This window comes from Mangifera indica, chromosome 9, assembly GCF_011075055.1.
Source record: "Mangifera indica cultivar Alphonso chromosome 9, CATAS_Mindica_2.1, whole genome shotgun sequence".
Taxonomy (NCBI): domain Eukaryota; kingdom Viridiplantae; phylum Streptophyta; class Magnoliopsida; order Sapindales; family Anacardiaceae; genus Mangifera; species Mangifera indica.
Window position 1 is genome coordinate 17,260,718 of NC_058145.1, and position 17,681 is coordinate 17,278,398.

At 36.1% G+C, this 17,681-nt stretch overlaps 2 protein-coding genes, 1 long non-coding RNA gene, 1 other non-coding gene and 1 pseudogene across 6 annotated transcripts; 2 read left to right on the top strand and 3 right to left on the bottom strand.

Moving 5' to 3' along the window:
• Positions 1-1,002: 1,002 nt before the first annotated feature.
• LOC123225094 (protein LONGIFOLIA 2-like) lies at positions 1,003-5,876 on the top strand. Its single transcript, XM_044648956.1, has 6 exons — positions 1,003-1,430; positions 1,519-1,792; positions 1,970-2,022; positions 2,104-4,089; positions 4,169-4,319; positions 4,792-5,876. The coding sequence occupies exons 2-6, from the start codon at positions 1,642-1,644 to the stop codon at positions 5,589-5,591; spliced, it is 3,141 nt and encodes a 1,046-aa protein (XP_044504891.1). The 5' UTR covers positions 1,003-1,430; positions 1,519-1,641; the 3' UTR covers positions 5,592-5,876.
• A 2,506-nt stretch (positions 5,877-8,382) lies between these two features.
• Positions 8,383-10,340, bottom strand: LOC123224867 (annotated as a pseudogene).
• A 741-nt stretch (positions 10,341-11,081) lies between these two features.
• TRNAT-CGU lies at positions 11,082-11,153 on the top strand. The gene has a single exon. It is a non-coding gene; the product is annotated as a tRNA-Thr (tRNA).
• A 1,263-nt stretch (positions 11,154-12,416) lies between these two features.
• LOC123224925 (transcription factor TCP13-like) lies at positions 12,417-15,144 on the bottom strand. 2 transcript variants are annotated; one of them, XM_044648706.1, is made up of 3 exons: positions 14,403-15,144; positions 14,203-14,298; positions 12,417-14,044 (listed from the first exon to the last, which is right to left on the bottom strand). In XM_044648706.1, the coding sequence occupies exon 3, from the start codon at positions 13,909-13,911 to the stop codon at positions 12,829-12,831; it is 1,083 nt and encodes a 360-aa protein (XP_044504641.1). In that variant the 5' UTR covers positions 13,912-14,044; positions 14,203-14,298; positions 14,403-15,144; the 3' UTR covers positions 12,417-12,828. The 2 variants fall into 2 exon arrangements, with proteins under 2 accessions (XP_044504641.1, XP_044504642.1); XM_044648707.1 differs by lacking the exon at positions 14,203-14,298.
• A 1,012-nt stretch (positions 15,145-16,156) lies between these two features.
• Positions 16,157-17,226, bottom strand: LOC123226541. 2 transcript variants are annotated; one of them, XR_006504343.1, is made up of 4 exons: positions 17,147-17,226; positions 16,966-17,067; positions 16,619-16,833; positions 16,157-16,362 (listed from the first exon to the last, which is right to left on the bottom strand). It is a non-coding gene; the product is annotated as an uncharacterized LOC123226541 (long non-coding RNA). The 2 variants fall into 2 exon arrangements; XR_006504342.1 differs by lacking the exons at positions 16,966-17,067; positions 17,147-17,226 and having other exon boundaries at positions 16,619-16,958.
• Positions 17,227-17,681: the final 455 nt, after the last annotated feature.

The window sequence follows — 17,681 nt, forward strand, 5'->3', positions numbered from 1 at the left end:
ACTTGTGTGTGGATGATATTGTTAATCACTTCTTTGATGTTAGCTCAGTGAGTTTGACTGAGAAGCAGTTTAATATGCCTTGCAGTAATCACTCCTTTGATGTTAGCTCAGTAATAAAATATGCTTTGCAGTAAGTTTGACAGAGCTCTGAGAATTCTGGAAACCTAAGCTCTGCGACAATCTACTAACCTAAGGCGGATACGGAAAATATGCTTTGCAGTGGTATAATAAAAACAATCCAGCTTTGATTAATTTACAGAAGAATTGCAGTCACAGTGAAAGAAGGATAAGAAGGCTCATTATTATTGTAGTTAAGTTTCCACAATTATCAACAACTACCAGAACAGAAAATTTAGCTGAGAAAAAGATGGAAAATGTGGTACACAGTTATTCTTCACTACAGGTTTCCTAGGGAAAATGAGAATCAAAGTGTGTGTAGAGGAAATTATACATACAGCTTCTGTAATAGTCCAAAACTGATAGTCAAAGCTAAAAAGATTGGGAATCTGTTGGAGGGATTGGTTGAAAAAAGTGTATAGAGATTGGAGTTTATGCAGGCTTTCCAGTACATAAATCCACTTTCATATTTTTTCCACTACTTGACAGACTCCACATGAGAGGTCCTGAATACACAGACCCACCAACATTATTTGTCCACATGAAAATGGTAGAAATATGACCATAAACTTAACCAGATCTAATCATCACCCTCCCACGCATCTTTTACTGATATCCTTATCGAGATTTTCACATGGAAGGAGAGAAAGAGGGCCATAAGACAAAGTATTTTTTAGGTAACGGAAAATTCTTATTTGAACTTAATCATTCTTTAATCGAGCTTGAATCGACTATATCAAAAAGAAAAGAACTTTGGGTTTAATAGACAGTTTCATAATTACTGTAACAGATAAATTTTGAAATTATATCCTCTTGCTTGGATGCTGCCACTGTTACATTCAAACTATCCTTGGGAGTTATAAAACAAAGTATTGTTTTGTGGTGTGATGTTTAGTTTGAGGAAACCCAAAAAAATCTCTTCTTGGGGCTGCAGAAGCAGAACTTCCCTGCAGAATTCTCTTTTGTTAGTCCTTCAAAGGTGGGGACTAGCTAGGTAACTGTTTTTTTGTGTTTTGTGTGTGTGTAGGGTCCCTTGATATTTCATCATTTCTGTTCCTTTTAGCTTTTGCAGAGATACTGTCTACCAAATTCTGTGAAATCCAAAAACAGAAATTTATCTTACTCCTCTCTTCATGTATAAAGAAAATAATGTGGGGCTCTCTTTTCTCTTTAAATCAGCCCCTTCTTTCTCTTGTGTCGTCCACAAAATTCTCTGAAATCAGCAAAGATAAAGAACTCACAAAGAAAAAGCCTGTTAAGTACTTATTGCATAGAGAAAATTTGCCTACCAAAGCAATTGTAGTTTTTAACCTGTGAGTAGTTGTGAAGACATCGTATATGACTTCTCGCCTTTCAATAGTTTATGCAAACTTTATGTCAATGAATGATGTTGTGTTTCAGGCCACCTGAATTTCTCTCTATCTTCTCATTTTTCTCAAAAATGGAATGTTGAAACCACTGAGGTAGTACTGCAAGCTGCAATAACATTTTTCTTGTTTGATCGAGTGAAGAGAAGGAGTTGAGATGTCTGCAAAGCTTCTACGTTCAATATCAGATGAAAATCCAGATCTGCCGAAGCAGATTGGATGCATGAATGGTATCTTTCAGCTCTTTGACCGCCACCGTTTCCTGAGCGGCCGGTGCATCCACCGAAGTCAGAAGAGGCTTCCACCAGGTATTTCCTTTTAGATTCATGGAGATATCTCAGTCCAGATTTTCTTAACTCAAGCCAGTAATATACTTTCTTTGCTGGTTTCTGCACAAGTATGGCTATAGTTAGTGTTGGTCTTTGTTTCTTAGTTTTGAGCCAAGCTTTGCATGAACAATTCATAGTTGAATTTTTGTTTTCCAGGTCAAAAAGATAACAATGGAGCAAAGTCAAAAAGTTCATCACAGCCACCAACAGTAACGATTTAAATCTTTAATTATTTCTATCACTGAAAGTGTAAATGAAATTACTGAAGCTAAAGTAACTTGTAATTGCAGGGAAAACATGTCAAGAAGGCCATGAAAGAGAAACAAAAAGTCTCAACTGAATCATCCCGAACGTCGTTTTCCTCTTCCTCTTGTTCATCTAGCTTCTCATCTATAGACTGCAATAAACAAGCTCAGACAGAAACATCTTCATATGGCCAAACAAATGTAGCAGGAGCCCCTGTTCGAGACTCACCCGTACATCAACCAAATGATTCTTTGCAATTAAGCCGACAGCCTGTTGATATCCGAAATTTTGTCAAGGACTCTATGTACAGAGAAGCTCGCGGGATATCAATTAAAACTCGAATCAAAGAGAATGATGCCGGGGGACAAATCTTGAAATACATGGATTCTCCAAGGCCTCTGCAGCAGCCAAAACCTATCAAGTCCAGATTCTCATGTGTCAATGAAGAATTTCAGGTTCTTGGTAAGCTGAGAGAAGCACCTAGGAAATCCAATGAACAGAAGGATGGTTTTGCAGTAAAGGATACTCCTCGATTCTCTTATGACAGTCGGGAATCGCGAGAAGCATTTAAATCCATTATAAAGCTGAAAGAGCTCCCAAGACTATCACTGGACGGTAGAGAGCGCTCCATGAGGGGTTCAACGGCTGAAATGAAATCAAATTATCTCATACGTGACCTGCAGAGGGGTGACGGGAACTGTCGCAATATTTTTAACCAAGAGCAAGAACCTGGAAGTCACAAAGGACCGTCTAGTGTTGTAGCAAAGTTGATGGGTTTGGAAACTTTTCCAGACTCAATGTCAACTGATGGGAATCAGCCGGGTCATACGAAAACAGCCTCATATGGTGAATGTGATTCCTTCTCAAGAATATCAAGAACTGCTGATAGCAACAAGCAAAACGGAATAGGTGGATCCCCAAGGAATTCTACCAGGGAACCTGTATCACCCCGGATGAAAAATGCTGATTCAGCCAAGAAGTCCATTGCAAACTGCAAGGCTCCTATAGAGCCTGCTCCATGGAGACTACTTGATGGGAGCAAAGGTCAGATACCAACTTTCAAGAGCAGAGAAACTCAGACTAACGCCCCAAACTCTTCTCTTTCAGTTTATGGGGAAATCGAAAAAAGGTTGGCACAACTTGAGTTCAAAAAGTCTGGAAAGGACCTCAGAGCTCTTAAACAAATACTTGCAGCAATGCAGAAGACAAAAGAAGTGTTAGAAAGCAGAAAAGAAGATCAGCCTCCAACCATTGTGCCTCGAACGGGCAATAACAACAGTATAGATCAGAGCTCAAGATTGGCAAATTCAAAAAACCAAGAAGGCGATAACCAAACATCTGCCACAGTTAAAGGGAACGGTTCTCCAAGAAGTATTAAATCCTCAACTGTAGATATGAAAGCAGCTAAATGCATCGAAAAAGCCAGTAATTTTGCCTCCTCAGTAATTCTACCTGAGAATTTATCAGGTCTCCAAGGAATCCGCATTGGTGAATCTTCAGATAGCAGAAAGGAATCTGATGACAAGCAAACAGCTACAGATCCAACTCAAAGAATAATTCACCAGAGGGACCCTTCAAGCCAAAAACTTCATCCTATAAATAAGAATGCCAGTGCCAAAACTTTGAGATCAGCACAATGTTTGAAAAATCCTCAACTTACCGCTGGAAAAAGCAAGTCAAGGGCGAGCTCCAAACCCGCGAACCCGAGACTGCAACAGAAGAAACTTGGGTTGGAGAGGCAATCTCATTCCACAATTTTATCATCAGATTTCAGCAAGACTAGGAGTCAACCAATAGAATCAGGTCCTCCACATAGGAGATGTAGACTGCAATATTCACAGGTGCAGCAAAGTGATGATCAAATGAGCGACGTCAGTAGTGATTTAAGAGATTTAAGTCACCAAGGTGATGCTAGTTCTCTCCGATCTGAAAGCAATATCAGCATAGCCTCGCATGTTGACATTGAAGTCACAAGCATTGATAGATCTAATAAGATTCCTGGTGGCTTCTTCCAGCAACAAGACCAAAAAGTATGTATTAACACTTGTGCTTATTCTGAAATTAAATTATTTGGATCATTCATCAACAATTTTCGCTTCTGTCGTTCAGGATCGAGCACCAAGGTGTAATGAAAACTGGTCAATGGCAGAACCGACAAAGATTGGTCAAGAACAACCAAGTCCTGTCTCTGTTCTTAACACAACATTCTACAGAGATGAACCACCATCTCCAGTAGAAAAGATATCACATCCCTTTAGAGGTGAGCTCTCATAGCATTTACACGTTGCATCACTACATTCAAATTGAGTCGACTTGAAAATCCCTTGTTCGAGAACAAGATGGCACTACATTGATCAATGCTTTGCCTAAATCAATAAATTATTGAAAAGTGATTAACCCAGCCTTAATTGCAACAAACAGCATGAAAGTGAATGAGATCACTCTTCAATAATACATTTAGATCCATTGGAAGAACGACAACTTGAATTCAACTATTGCAAAGAAAAAATAAATATAAATACGTTAAATATAGTAGTTCTGGCCGGATTGTAACCTGATCTTCCCACTTAGCAGCTAATATAGGTTCTCTCTTCTAGCCTCAACCATCAGCAGATGAAGTGGGTTCAATCTTACTTTAGAATAGTAACTGTTGGTTCACACACAGGTCATTATCTGTCGCAGGTTGAAAGACTTTTTTGTATTGAATTTTTTTTCTCAACTTTTTGCAACAGATGTTGAGGCCGTGAATTCTGACGAAGCAGAGTGGATTGCAGCAGACTTGAATCACTTATCTAACTGCAGAAAACCCAGTTTCAGCTCTGAGGATTACAGAGGAATAGAAAACGCCCAGCACTTGGTTCCGAATCTTATCCATAGAACCCCCACTCATGAGAAACCTATCATTGATGAAATTGCACCCATCCATGACAGCACAAATCCAGACCACAGATATATTTCAAAGATATTGCTAGCATCAGGTCTCCTCAGAGATTTTGAAGCTAGTATCATGGCCATTCAGCTTCATCCATCAGGTCACTTGATCAATCCTAATTTGTTCTACGTTCTGGAACAAACTGAAGCTAGCACCAAGCTTTTAAACGACAAAGGTATGAAGGTTATCAATTCAGAACCCACTCCTGAGAAAGCTCGGCGGAAACTAGTTTTTGATGCTGTTAATGAAATTCTAGTCCAAAAGTTGGTGTTGGCACGTTCTTCCAATCAATGGTTCTCCGCAAGCAAGGCCGCAAAAAAATCAATAAGGCTGCAGCTTCTAAGAGGTCTGTGTTCAGAGGTAGATTGTCAACAAGTTAAACAATCAAACTGTAACTTAGGCGATGAGGATGACACTTTAAGGCAAGATCTTATGCATGGATCAATGATCTGGGCAGGTTATGAGAGTGAAATTTCATGTTTGGTGTTGGATGTTGAGCGGTTGATATTCAAAGACTTGATAAGTGAGCTTGTGAGGTATGAGACGACTCGTCCGCAAGGTCAGGCTGGTAGGCATTGCAGGCAGCTGTTTTCTAAGTAGTATTCTTGATGAGATAGTTTTTAGTTTCCTTTCATCTTCTCATCTCTCTCACTAATTAGAGGAAAAAGGGTTTTAAAAGCTTGGCCTTTCTTGATTTTAATGTGTAATTTCCTCAGGATGAAATCAGAGTAATCCTAGGTTGCATATTGTGCCTAATTAACCATTGAATCTCCACAAGGAGCATATAACATACACGTAAACTAAATGTAAACCTAAATATAAACTTTCTCTAAATGTCTTTCCAACCATACTCTTGAATAAATAATATGCGACAGGGTTGCAGCATTTTCTATTGGTACTACTACTGTTAGAAGAAGACACAAAAGAGAGATGTTTTAAGTATTAGCTCAACATGCAGACTGTACTAATCCATTCTCTTTCAGCTAAATTACACAACCCCTGCTGGCATGCTGCATATTTTCTGTACAAGCCATAAGATCAGCCTAAACAAGTATGTTCAGAAGCAATATCATACCACCAAAATGTTGCTAAAAATCTTTTTTCCACTAAATATATAGCCACCATTTGATATTATTTAGTCAAAGCCAAAGGAATAAAGCAAAAAAGAACAAAGATGTTTTATGAAGCATTAACTCGAAATGGCAGGCTGAACTAAGCCACTCTGTTATCAGCTAAAAAATAAAGAATTCAGAATACCCATAAGATCTGCTAACACATTACTTTCAGAAGCTGCAACTAGTTGCCAAAAGGTTGCCTTTAACTCTCTCTTCCATCCACCAGTAAATTATATAACGGCTAATGGTTAAAATAAAGATGAAGTGTCCCTACCCCAAAAACAAATCCTCAGCATAATTGACAGCAGTCCCAAGAACATCTCATGGCATCCAAAAAGGGAAAGAGTCCTTTTTAAATAAACTCAGAATTTCAAATGCAGTAGCACCACTAAGTTCTACAATTAGTGGACGTCTTGTTGAGAAGAATCCCAAGAACAACATCACATGACATCCAAAAAGGGAAAGAGATTTTTTGTTAATAAACTCAGAATTTCAGATGCAGTGGCACCACTAAGTTCTACAATTAGTGGACCTCTTCTTGTTGAGAAGAGTGACAAGCTAAAACTGTGTTAGGAACCCATCAAACTCTACAAACAATCAATTGAAACAATCAACCGATTGTAATAAATTTTATTTGACAGTGACAAAATATTCCCTGCCCAAAATACAATATCACCCAAGCCAAGGACTTTGCTCTTGTCTAGTATTCGAGAGGTCGGATTCTTTCCACTTCTACTGGCTTTCGACGGGCCAACTCACTCTGAATGAGCAGAATGATCCAAAATAATAAGACAATTACCAGACTTACTAGAAAAGCATTGGTTGATACATCCAACAAAATGTGGATCAACAAATTTCCACACCTAAAGGCCATCAATGCTGGCCTAACAGTAAAAAAAAATCTTGCCCAAAATTTGGAATATTAACCACACTGCATGCTGATAATGTTAACAGGGCAATTCCACAGCGAAATCTGATACACCACACAGAAGAATAACTCAGCAAGAACTAGAGGCGTAAAATGAGAAACTCGGAAAGGTTTCCAAAAGAATATGTACAACATACAAATAGAAACTCCATCTGATTGAAGGTAGATAAAGGCTTAAAAAACTTCAACAAGGAAATACTGAAAACCTATCAAGGTCACTAATCAAATCTCTCTTGACAAAAATTAGGAACAGGAGAGGAACAATTTCGGGAGCTATATCTTTAGCCACTGAAGAAAGACATCACCAACATATAAAGATTTCAAGCATGATTTTGTTTTTCCATTTCTTTCTTAACCTTTTTTCCTCACTTACTGAGCTGTGACAAGTAGCTCTGGCAAATGTTCAAGTAAATAGAATCTCAAACATATTGCAAGAACAACTTCCTGTTATCAGAAACTAACGTAACTTCCAAACAGATTAGGTGGTTAGTCCAGTTAACTTTCAAATTCTTGGAGTTTCCGAGTTAATATCCAGTCAATATTCTGTTTTTTTGGTTTCAACATTCCCATGGTTTAATGTAATGACCAGCTCTTTCTATGCTTTATCAAATGAAAAGTTACTCTTTCTAGTTGGCATCATTGTGACGCTGAAAAGTTAAGATGGTTTTCCTATGCATGTTGAAATTAGCAGTAAACCAGATTGGATTTCTCGTCATAGCCTTACAGCAATGGAGAAGCCTCTCTCCAGAAAATTTACCCAGCTTCTGCAGGTAGATCTCCTATTAGTTCATACATAGTGATAACAGTCTCTAATCATAAATTCTTAACCACTCAGAAGACGGTCATATCTTTAAATTTATCAATATCTAATTCGCTACAGAAGTCCTCACATCTCTCCAGTTCTTGTAGTTATTCTCCTAAAGCTAATGATTCTGTTTAAAGTTATTTTTATCTCACTCTTTATCTATTCTAGACAGGAGCACTCAAAAACTCAGTTACTTGTGCTGGATGATCAACATACAACCAAAACCTGAAAATGACCCCCAAAATTTTCCATTGCAACAAAAATTCAAGCACAATATTTAATATTTTTTCCTTCCAACAATAACAAAATCATTACAAAGTAATAGTTTATTCTTTATGTAACACTGACAACAAAAGTTTAAGCGATATGCCAAAATTTTTTTATCTCAGATATTCCTTGTCAACAAGGCAAACACATCAAATAATAATAATAATAATAATCACATTGCCTGGTGTTCATAAAAAATAAGATCAATGTTATAATTTTTTTTGACAAAATTTACTAACAATCAGCACATTACACATGGAACACAAACACACAACAAAGCCAACAGTGGAAACATACATGTATCCATTCTCTATAAGATCATAAAAGAAATAACAAAATTTCAATGAAAAGAATCACTGAGAGGGTCTATCATATAAACTGACATATACCTAGTCTACGAACTTGTTAGAGTGATTGCATTCGCCCCTATCAGTTTGTAAATCCATTCTAAAAGGTCCAAATGCAGAAAATCATATGTCCTTATCTTTCACTAAGCTGAAACCAAGTTTCCTAAGGAAGCATACAAACTCTAATGAAAATAAACTATTTTACAATTGAGCCAGTTCCTGGCTGTTCTCCATAGAATCCTTCAGGATTTTTTCAGCTCGCCTTTTCTTCTCATCCCTCTCATCATCCTTGCAAAACCGAGGAGCAATCATCTCCACATCCCTGTGCTGTGAGCCCAATTGAAGTGGCTTACCCAATGACTTCTTTCCAAGTCCAATCTTAAATTGAACAGCAGGCCTCTGGTTCATTAGGACCTTTTCCTGTTGCTCAGAATCACACAACATATTCTTCATTGCTTCAATAGCTGGAGAAAATGTCTGCAGCACTGAAGTGTGATTAACCACCCCACAGTTTTCAGCAACAGGACTTTTGGAAGCTACTTCCTTTGAAAGCTTGGCTGGAACAGCCACCAAAGATACTTCTTTCTCCTCAAAATGCAGGGGTGCAGAAAGAAATAGATTACTTTCTGCTGCATGTTTATCCTTAGGATTGTCTCCATGGGTAACTGGGGAAGGTCCTTGTGGTCCACTGCCAGAAAATTGCTTCTGCAAATTCAACATAGACATTTCTATCTTTCTCTGCTGCCTTCCCAGCTCAATTGTCTCAGTTTCAGAATCAGTTTCTCTCTCATTCAGAGTGGGCAATTGAAGATAAGTCTGGGGATCGGGGAAAACAGGTAGCCAAGCTGGAATGTGTTCATCAGGAGGCTCCTCTCCAATTTGCAAGAAACTGGATGTTGGCTTTCGATCTTTAACAACTGGGAAAAGTGGTATAGAATATGTAAACGGGATGTCCTGAACTTCATTAACATACTGAATAAGCTCTCGAACTACACCTGAACTTGTGAGACAGTTATCAACATCAGATGCACCAGAAAACCCTTGCGTTGACCCCAACTCTTCTAATCCTAGAAAGATATCAAAAGCATTAACCTCTGTTCTACCAGCTAAATTTGCATAGAAATGGGCAGTCTTTCCAATACTATGTATATACCGCACAGCAATTTCAGAAAATGTTCCAAGAGCAGACTGCTGAAAAGTCTGAAACCCCACTTTCTCGCATACCTGTGCTATGGCAATCTTGGCAATCGTTTGCGCAAAGTCATCTCCACCAAATTTTTCTCTTTGGGTACGGTTGTTCATGCTTACTTCCACTCTGCCCACCTCCATTGCTCATATTCAAATCCTCATATCGCTTCTTATCTCCTACTGTTTTACCAAAAATCAACATTATTCCAAATATTCCCCAAAAATTCACATTATTCACCCACAACTCGTTACTTTATCACCCATTTTCGAACTCTAATCAAGATTCTGTTTAGATTCAAAACCCAGTTATCTTTTCTTAGTACAAAACCCTAGATACTCACACTCCCAAAACCAAAACAAAAGGAACAATGCTTGAAAACAGTTGATGAGAAAATTTCTTACCAGTCAACTCGAGCGATTCCGTCGAATGCCAGCACTGAAGAAGCAGATTTTCAGCTGACAAGAGCTAAATTCAAATCCCACAGTATCGCCGAGAAATGAATGCTATTGCTAAGGGGCTTGTTCGAAATAGATTTTTTTTAAACTGAAATTCTATTATGTGGGATTTGAGGATGAAACAGTGAATTTAAGAACCCTGTATAAATCTCTGGATTGAAAAAAGAGGCTGAATGGGTGAATTGTTAAAGATTGAACTGAGTTCAGGGAGTCGGAGAAAGGTCTAATTTTTATAAGCGGAAATGTACGTGTGTAGTGTAGGATACAAAGTTCATCCTGCTTCTGCCACCTGTCTTTGCTTGGTTTAAGATTTTTGGAGAAAATATTAGTATTCACTAATTGCATGTTTGATATTCTGGTTCTATTTTTTAAATAATAAAAATAAGTATTTGCCTTGCCACTTTGTGTCAAAGAGCAAGTAATGCTCGATCAGAAACAGAAACACATTTATGTATGAATAAATTGATAAAATATTCCCATTAAACTTCTTTTATAAATAAGCCGTATTGTGTTATAAAACGATATGTTTTATTATAAAATGATACGATTTAAATATAATTAAATATATATAGATAAATCATATTTAAGTTATATACAATTAACCTAAATGTAATTATTTTATAAATAAGTTGTACAAATATGATATATTTATATTTATAACAAAAATACTCAATTTGAAAATATTTTTTTACGTGTAACAAGTCAAATAGCAATACCAATCCTACTTGGTGATATTACCTCAAATTAAAATATTATTGTTGATTGATAATCAAAATTCTTCGTATTATAAAATAATGTTTGATTTTATTTTTAATTTAAAATTAGTTATTTATATAATGTTGTGTTAATTTGTTTACAGTTAGTATGCAATCAAAAGTTAATGATACTATCAAGTCGACCAATTTTTTTTTTCAAATAGAAATTTTGACGTGTTTTTCTATCTGACAACCTTTGGAAGGCCGTTTAAGAAAAAGGTCAGCAGCAGCCTCCGTAGCATAGTGGTAGTGCGTTCGCTTCGTAAGCGAAAGGTCGCGAGTTCGATCCTCGCCGGGGGCTATTTTGTGCTTTACCTGCCAAAGCAGGCTTTTATTTTTATAAACGGGCCGCCATTTGAATTCGATGTTCAAAGTAAAATTGACCCAGCACCACCGACCCATGATTGAACTAGGGTGGATTCAAAACCAAACAATAAAATTTGGGGTTCAAAATCAAATTTATAATTTTTAGTATGAGTTTGTTTGAATTGATATGTAATATTACAAAAATTCTGTTAATAGGGTGAATAATCTTGTTCAAAGGATAAATAATAATATTGATGAGTTTCTCAACAAAATTACTAGTTAATCCTTATATCAAATTGCATTGAGCAACTTATTGCCTAGATAGAATAATTCAAATCAATAACATAGAAATGGTAGATGTTATATGATCAAATACCAACACCTGCAAGGGTGCAAACGCAATATACTTTGCATGGAGTGACAAAATTGGCAAAGAGATCTATATGGGGCCTCAAATCAAAAACCATGTGGGAATAAGAAGAGCAAGACTTAGAATTAGAGATAGATAATATTCAGTTTAAATTTAAACTTGAATTTATTCGAATTAATGTACACTATCATTAAAGAATTGATAAAATGATGAATAGTTTACCGACAAGATGAACAATGCCAACAGATAAACAAACAAATCAATTTTAACCCAAATAATAAATTCAAACTAAGCCAATTTAGATTAAATTCACCCTTACTTTGAATTCTATTTATCTAATTCGCTTATTTCTTTTCTCTTTTATCTTTTTCTTTTCATTTCACTATATACTAAGGACCACAAACAAGCATGCAGTCTTTTCAATTTCTCTGCAACTAATTTTCCCTGGTCCTTTAACCTCTAACCCTACTTTCAAACAAGCTAAAAATCTTTTTCCATTATCTTGTTGGATCTTGTGCAAAAGTTGATGGCGCTGTTTCAACCCTCTTCTCTTCCTCCCTAAACACGCCTATACATCTTTACTGTCATTCTTCTAAGTAGCTCAAACAATTAATGTACAAATCAGTTGCAGTTTATATACTTCCCCGAAGGAAAACTTGGAATTTTCTCCTTCTTAAGGGTCCTGAACTACAACTATAATGGCTCTTGAGAGATTGTATTATCTATCTCATGTGCTTGAATGCCTCTCAAAGCATAAAGCAAACTAATAATGATCAATTGATCATGGAAAACATGAACTAATATTGACAAGCATTGAAAAGACACAAAATTTCGTAAATTCATCTTGCTTAGCAACACAAGAACAGCACTTCATTGTCGTCATTCAACTAAAAACTTGAATCATAAGCAATATTTGTGTATATATGTTGTTGTCACTCCCTGTCAAACTATTCATACAGCAACATTTATGTGTATGTTCTACATTCTTGTTTCTTCTGACATTCAAATATAAAACGAAATGTAGATTTGATTTTCAGTCACTTGATAATGAACTCAAATTACAGAATCAACATAAAATTATAGTTGTAATCTCCATATATATAATATAAGAGGCTGTCTTCATATTTATATTTATGATCTCTAACGGGATGTGGAATAAGTCAACTAACAACAAGCTGCTTTCTATATCAGTACCTTTTTCTCTCTTCTGAATCAAATATTTTGAACCATGCTTGTATCATGAAAAGAGGGAGATTTATTTCCTTTTCCTTCAATTCCTGTGTGCTGCTTTCATGTTTAACTATTTAGAAGGAAACTCTTGGTCCTTTTCTGATTGGTTACCGCTGTTGCTGTGAGAAGAAAGAAGCATAGAAGACATACTAAAATGGAGGGGTCTCATCGACTGGCTTATGGATGGCAAAGGCGGGGAAAGAGAATTCGAAAAGGGGTTGTGTGAACCACTGGAGTTCAACATTTGAAACTGGTTGATTTGTGAAGGGAATAGTGATTGTGTTGTTCCCGGTGGTGGACAAACCAAAATCTGAGAGCCGGATGATAGAGACAATGTGGATGGCAATGGCACAACATTGAAGTTGTGAAGGTCTTCTGTTTGGGATGTAAGTCCAGGGTGACTTCCTAACTGAGACAAAGGAAAACTTGAAGGTTCCAAATGATAATACGAACCATAAGGCACAACATTATTCAACGAACCTGGTAAGGAAGAATTGTTGGGTCTAGGTAAGAAGTTGATAGATGAAACTTCTGCTTCTTGCCCTTCATTAACACCTTGCTTCTCTTCACTTCCTTTTGTCCAATTTTCTTTCTCATTTATTGCTGTTTCCCTTGCAGTTTCTTTGGACTTAGCCCTCCAGAGAGCATTAGAACCCCAAATAGAATTTGATCTGGGAAATCCATCTCCATCTTCCCAATTGATACTGCTGTTGATCCTAAACCCTTCTCTGTTAGGTTGAGAAGTACCAACTTCATGAGAAGACATATGTTGCTGATGGGTTAGACCCAGATTCTCGGGTTGCACTGGAAGGGGAGGGAGTTCATCAATTTCATGCTTCGCTGCGTTAAGCAACCAATCAACAACTTTGCTCGGCTGATTAAGTCCAAGTCTATCTTGAAGATCATACAGCTGAATGGCAGTGGGTACAGAAAGCCTCACACGCCTATCTCTCAAACCTCTTATGGTACAAACTTTGCTATGTCTGTCTTTACCTCCAAAAGCACGCGAGACACGCACAATTCTTGGATCCTTCAATCTTAACCATGATGAAGATGCAGTACTAGATGAAGCCTTAATCATCTTGCTATGATCACTTGCATTTCCTTCAGGTTTTGTGGAAGAATCCACCTGATCGTTTGAACTTGAAATCATCTTATGTCTCTCATTATTGGTGCATAAGCAGCTGAACTAGCAGATATATCATATATAGCCTTTCCATGTAGTATACTTCGCTCATAATTTATTCACTTAATTTTCAGCCCGACTTTGCCTCAGAAGTTTCTTCCTGACGCATCCGATGATTCATGAAAAGAAGACAACAAAAGCAAAAGAAATCAGATCCCAATACTTAGAGATTTAAAAGAAATTCACAAAATTAAAGAAGAATTGATAAAAACAAGGTAAGAGCAAACTATATATCCAAAGAAAGGTATCATATTATACACAAAGTAGAGGAAGGTAGAGAAGGCCAGAGTTGAACAAAGCCTATACAGTCAAGTTCATATCTTTCGGGTATTTATCTCAACTGCGAACCAACACCTGCTCACAAACGTGTAGCTTCTTTTGTGAATGAAAAACAGACGTTATGAGATAGCTTTATATATACAAAGTTAGAAACCACAATACCCTATTGATGAACTTACACTAATGACAAATTTTGGGTCCTTTTCTTTTGGTATCTGTAGCAGAGATGTATTGATTTAACACCACAGTCCGAAAGCATGCAAGCTCCTCTTTAGAATTTGGTATATATGTAATTCAAGGTTGAATTTTGATTGCAGCTAGCTATCGAGCGAATAAAATTATTGATGAAAGTTGAAGCATATGAGAAAGGAAGATGCCGGAATTCAACCGACCATGCTCCACAGAAGAATTGAACAAAAAGCAATGGCTTAAATGCTACCACGTGTGAGGTTTCACCATCGGAGCAAAAAACATCGTTATTGAAATCTTATCATTTTCTTCATCACGCATATTGTTCAATCATTCTAGTCAATGAACCATTAGGGCTAATCTTTCTGTGTTATGGAAACTAAAACGGGGGACCATATTTGCTGCCATTTTGTAAAGTGGCAAGGCATGCTTTCTCGACAACTACAAAAGGCTTTGCAGCAGAAACCCTATCTCTTCACATGGGTTGAAGAATGCACGCCTAGTAGAAAGAAAGATGCATTCATGTGATCAAAATATGAAAACATTCGTTAAATGTGTAACTCAATTCGCAAAGAAAGAAGGGAGTATATATGTAAACCATGCAAAGGAGAAGCTAAACAGTTTCTAATCAAATCAGACAAAAATCAGCAGCTAATGATCTTCACATGGAGGAGAAGCTTTAGAAGCCAACAGAAAAAAGAAATTATATATCAAGTGGGATAAGTTCCATTGATGGGGTTGAAAAGTTGTGGTGTATGCTCTAAGAGCATTGTCATGGTGATGTGTGAGTGAAAGCAACAAATGACATTGAGAAGCTGCCTTATAAGAGGGACCAACGTACGTAATTTCCTATAAAACATCCACCCATTTTCATTATTCAATGAGGACCACACAACTTTTCCTTCAGAGAGATATGCATGGAGCAAGCCGAAGTGTTCAACCTAAAGGTTGACACCGGCAATGGAATATAAATTAATATCCCTTTTTAACTATTGGGAAATAAAATAGAGACGTATGAGAGTTTAATTCTTCGTAGATGCATTTTCTGAAAAGGGTTTTGGAAATCCAACATGGATTGTATCTTCTTCAATCATTATGATCTTATTCAAGTGGATCCCAGTTTCAAATCAAAACCCTAGGTTTTCTTTATAAGTAATTAATACTGTGGAAGTCTTCAAAGCTTAACTTTCGAACTTGGTTTCTGATATAGCTGTCTTATTAAATAAGCATAAATCGTACCACTAGTGGTAGGGCAACAACAAGAAGAATGAAGCCAAAAATTGCTGAATTTAGTCTATGCGGATGGAAATTGTTTTCAACCAAAATGAGTAACATGTAAAATGAGGTCTATTGTTTTCTTTTGATTTAGAATTATTGAGCTTAGATAGCCTCACCGGCAAACCACGCAAAATGCAATTCCTAGTCCTGGGAAGCAAAAAAAGTAAAGGTTATTCGATTAATTAAGTAGAATTTTGCTATGAAATCAAGTATAAGATTTAATTTTTTTTTTAAAAAAAAAAACATAGATTTTAGTTACGAGATTTATATGATTTTAGACTCTTAAATTTCAATTGTACGGTTGATAATGTAAACATTTCAATGTTTGCTTTGGGTTAGAATAAGTCTCTATATATTTATCAAATTAACTCAGTCCATCTAATGTGCTTTGACAAGATCACAACGACAGATTTTTATTTTATGTTATTTTGGAGTACAAAAATACACAAGCTATCAGAAAATGATATATGCCAAAAAGAAAACAAGAAAATTCAACATACATATAATCGATGAGAGGACATTACACATAACAATATAGAAAGTGATTTTTCAAAGATAGGTTAATATATTCAACAAGGACAACTGGGCTGCAGAAGAAAAAAAATACATTTCTCTCCATATTTTCTATATATCTTCTGAATGCTTAGTCTTCAAAGACCTTCTTACTTGTTTCTGCAGGAACATAATTAGCTATGGGATTAATTTCTTGAATATTTCATTTTCATTTTAAGAAAAGATAAAAAGAAAATATAGCACTGTCGAAGCACAATTTGTTTCTGAGAGGAAGAGGAGTTATTAATCGTAAAAAGGATTGGGAACTGGGTTCCTCTGTTTTAACTTTTAACTGATGCTTCTTCAAAGACTTCTTCGTCCCAATTCATTTCTCGGACAGAGAGACAGAGAGAAAGAAAGAGAAAAAGGGAGGTACCGTACTGGTAGTTTTGCAGGGAGACAGAGATGGGAGAGAAGCTTTTAGGGTCTTGGAACATCTCTTTTTCTTCTTTCTAAAGCCTACATTAACTAGTAGTAACAGTAATGGTGGGCATCCCAAGATGAACGGTAGAGAAGTTTGACACACCATTCAGATCGACTGGGCCAAAAGCAAGGACGCCATTATTGCCAAATAAATGGTCCCCAGATCGACTTCATATGAAAATGTGTTTGATCATAGGGAAATTGAAACAAAAAGCATTAAAAATGTTGATTATAAGGAAGCTGAAACAACTAGCATTAAAATGTTTTTTGTATATTTATCAGTGCAAGATCGATCCAAACCTTCCAACTAAATTCAAGTGGAGCTCTAAACAAATAACGATAAGATCCAAAGTTCATCTAAACTAGTGTCAGCCTGAAAGGCACCACTCCATTGCACATGACCTGTCAACAATTTGAAGCCACAGTCATATTAGTAATTAGTAATTCTTAAATTCAAGTTTTCAAAGGGAAATTTGATTACCATAATAGAGAGGAATGGTCCGGTTGATGCCGAAACAATTAAAAGATGATTAAATATATAAAAAATTAAGTGATACGAATAAACTACAATTGAATTGTGTCACAATTAAAATATTAAATAACCCTTAAGTTTATTGGATAATTTAATCAATTAATAATAATAATAAAAGTTTAATGTTTTTAATACTAAACATTCTTTAAATATGTTTTAAAAACCCTCGTAGGAGAAATAAAGGAAAGGAACAATAATTAAAATGCCAACTGACTTCTTTCCACTCAAGATATAGTAAAATCCTAAAGTGATTATTTTCTAACTTTGAAATATCAAAACACCCATCTATGAGATAATTTCTGTTAAAATTTCTAGTCAATATTAAAAGAAAAATAGTTATTTTAATAATATCATTAAAAAAATATAAAATTCATTATATTTTTCCTCTAAGTTTGAAAAACTAATAATTTCACCATAGTCTAAAGTTTTCAAACTTTGAAAAATAGCATTTTTCCCTCAAAATCCCTAAGTTTCTTCACTCCCT

Coding starts and splice junctions, on each gene's coding strand:
- LOC123224925 (XM_044648707.1), bottom strand. CDS start 13,911: ATGATTTCAAGTTCAAACGATCAGGTGGATTCTTCCACAAAACCTGAA.
- LOC123225094 (XM_044648956.1), top strand. CDS start 1,642: ATGTCTGCAAAGCTTCTACGTTCAATATCAGATGAAAATCCAGATCTG. Junction 1,793..1,969: donor TCAGAAGAGGCTTCCACCAG/GTATTTCCTTTT, acceptor TTTGTTTTCCAG/GTCAAAAAGATAACAATGGA. Junction 4,320..4,791: donor GATATCACATCCCTTTAGAG/GTGAGCTCTCAT, acceptor TTTTTGCAACAG/ATGTTGAGGCCGTGAATTCT.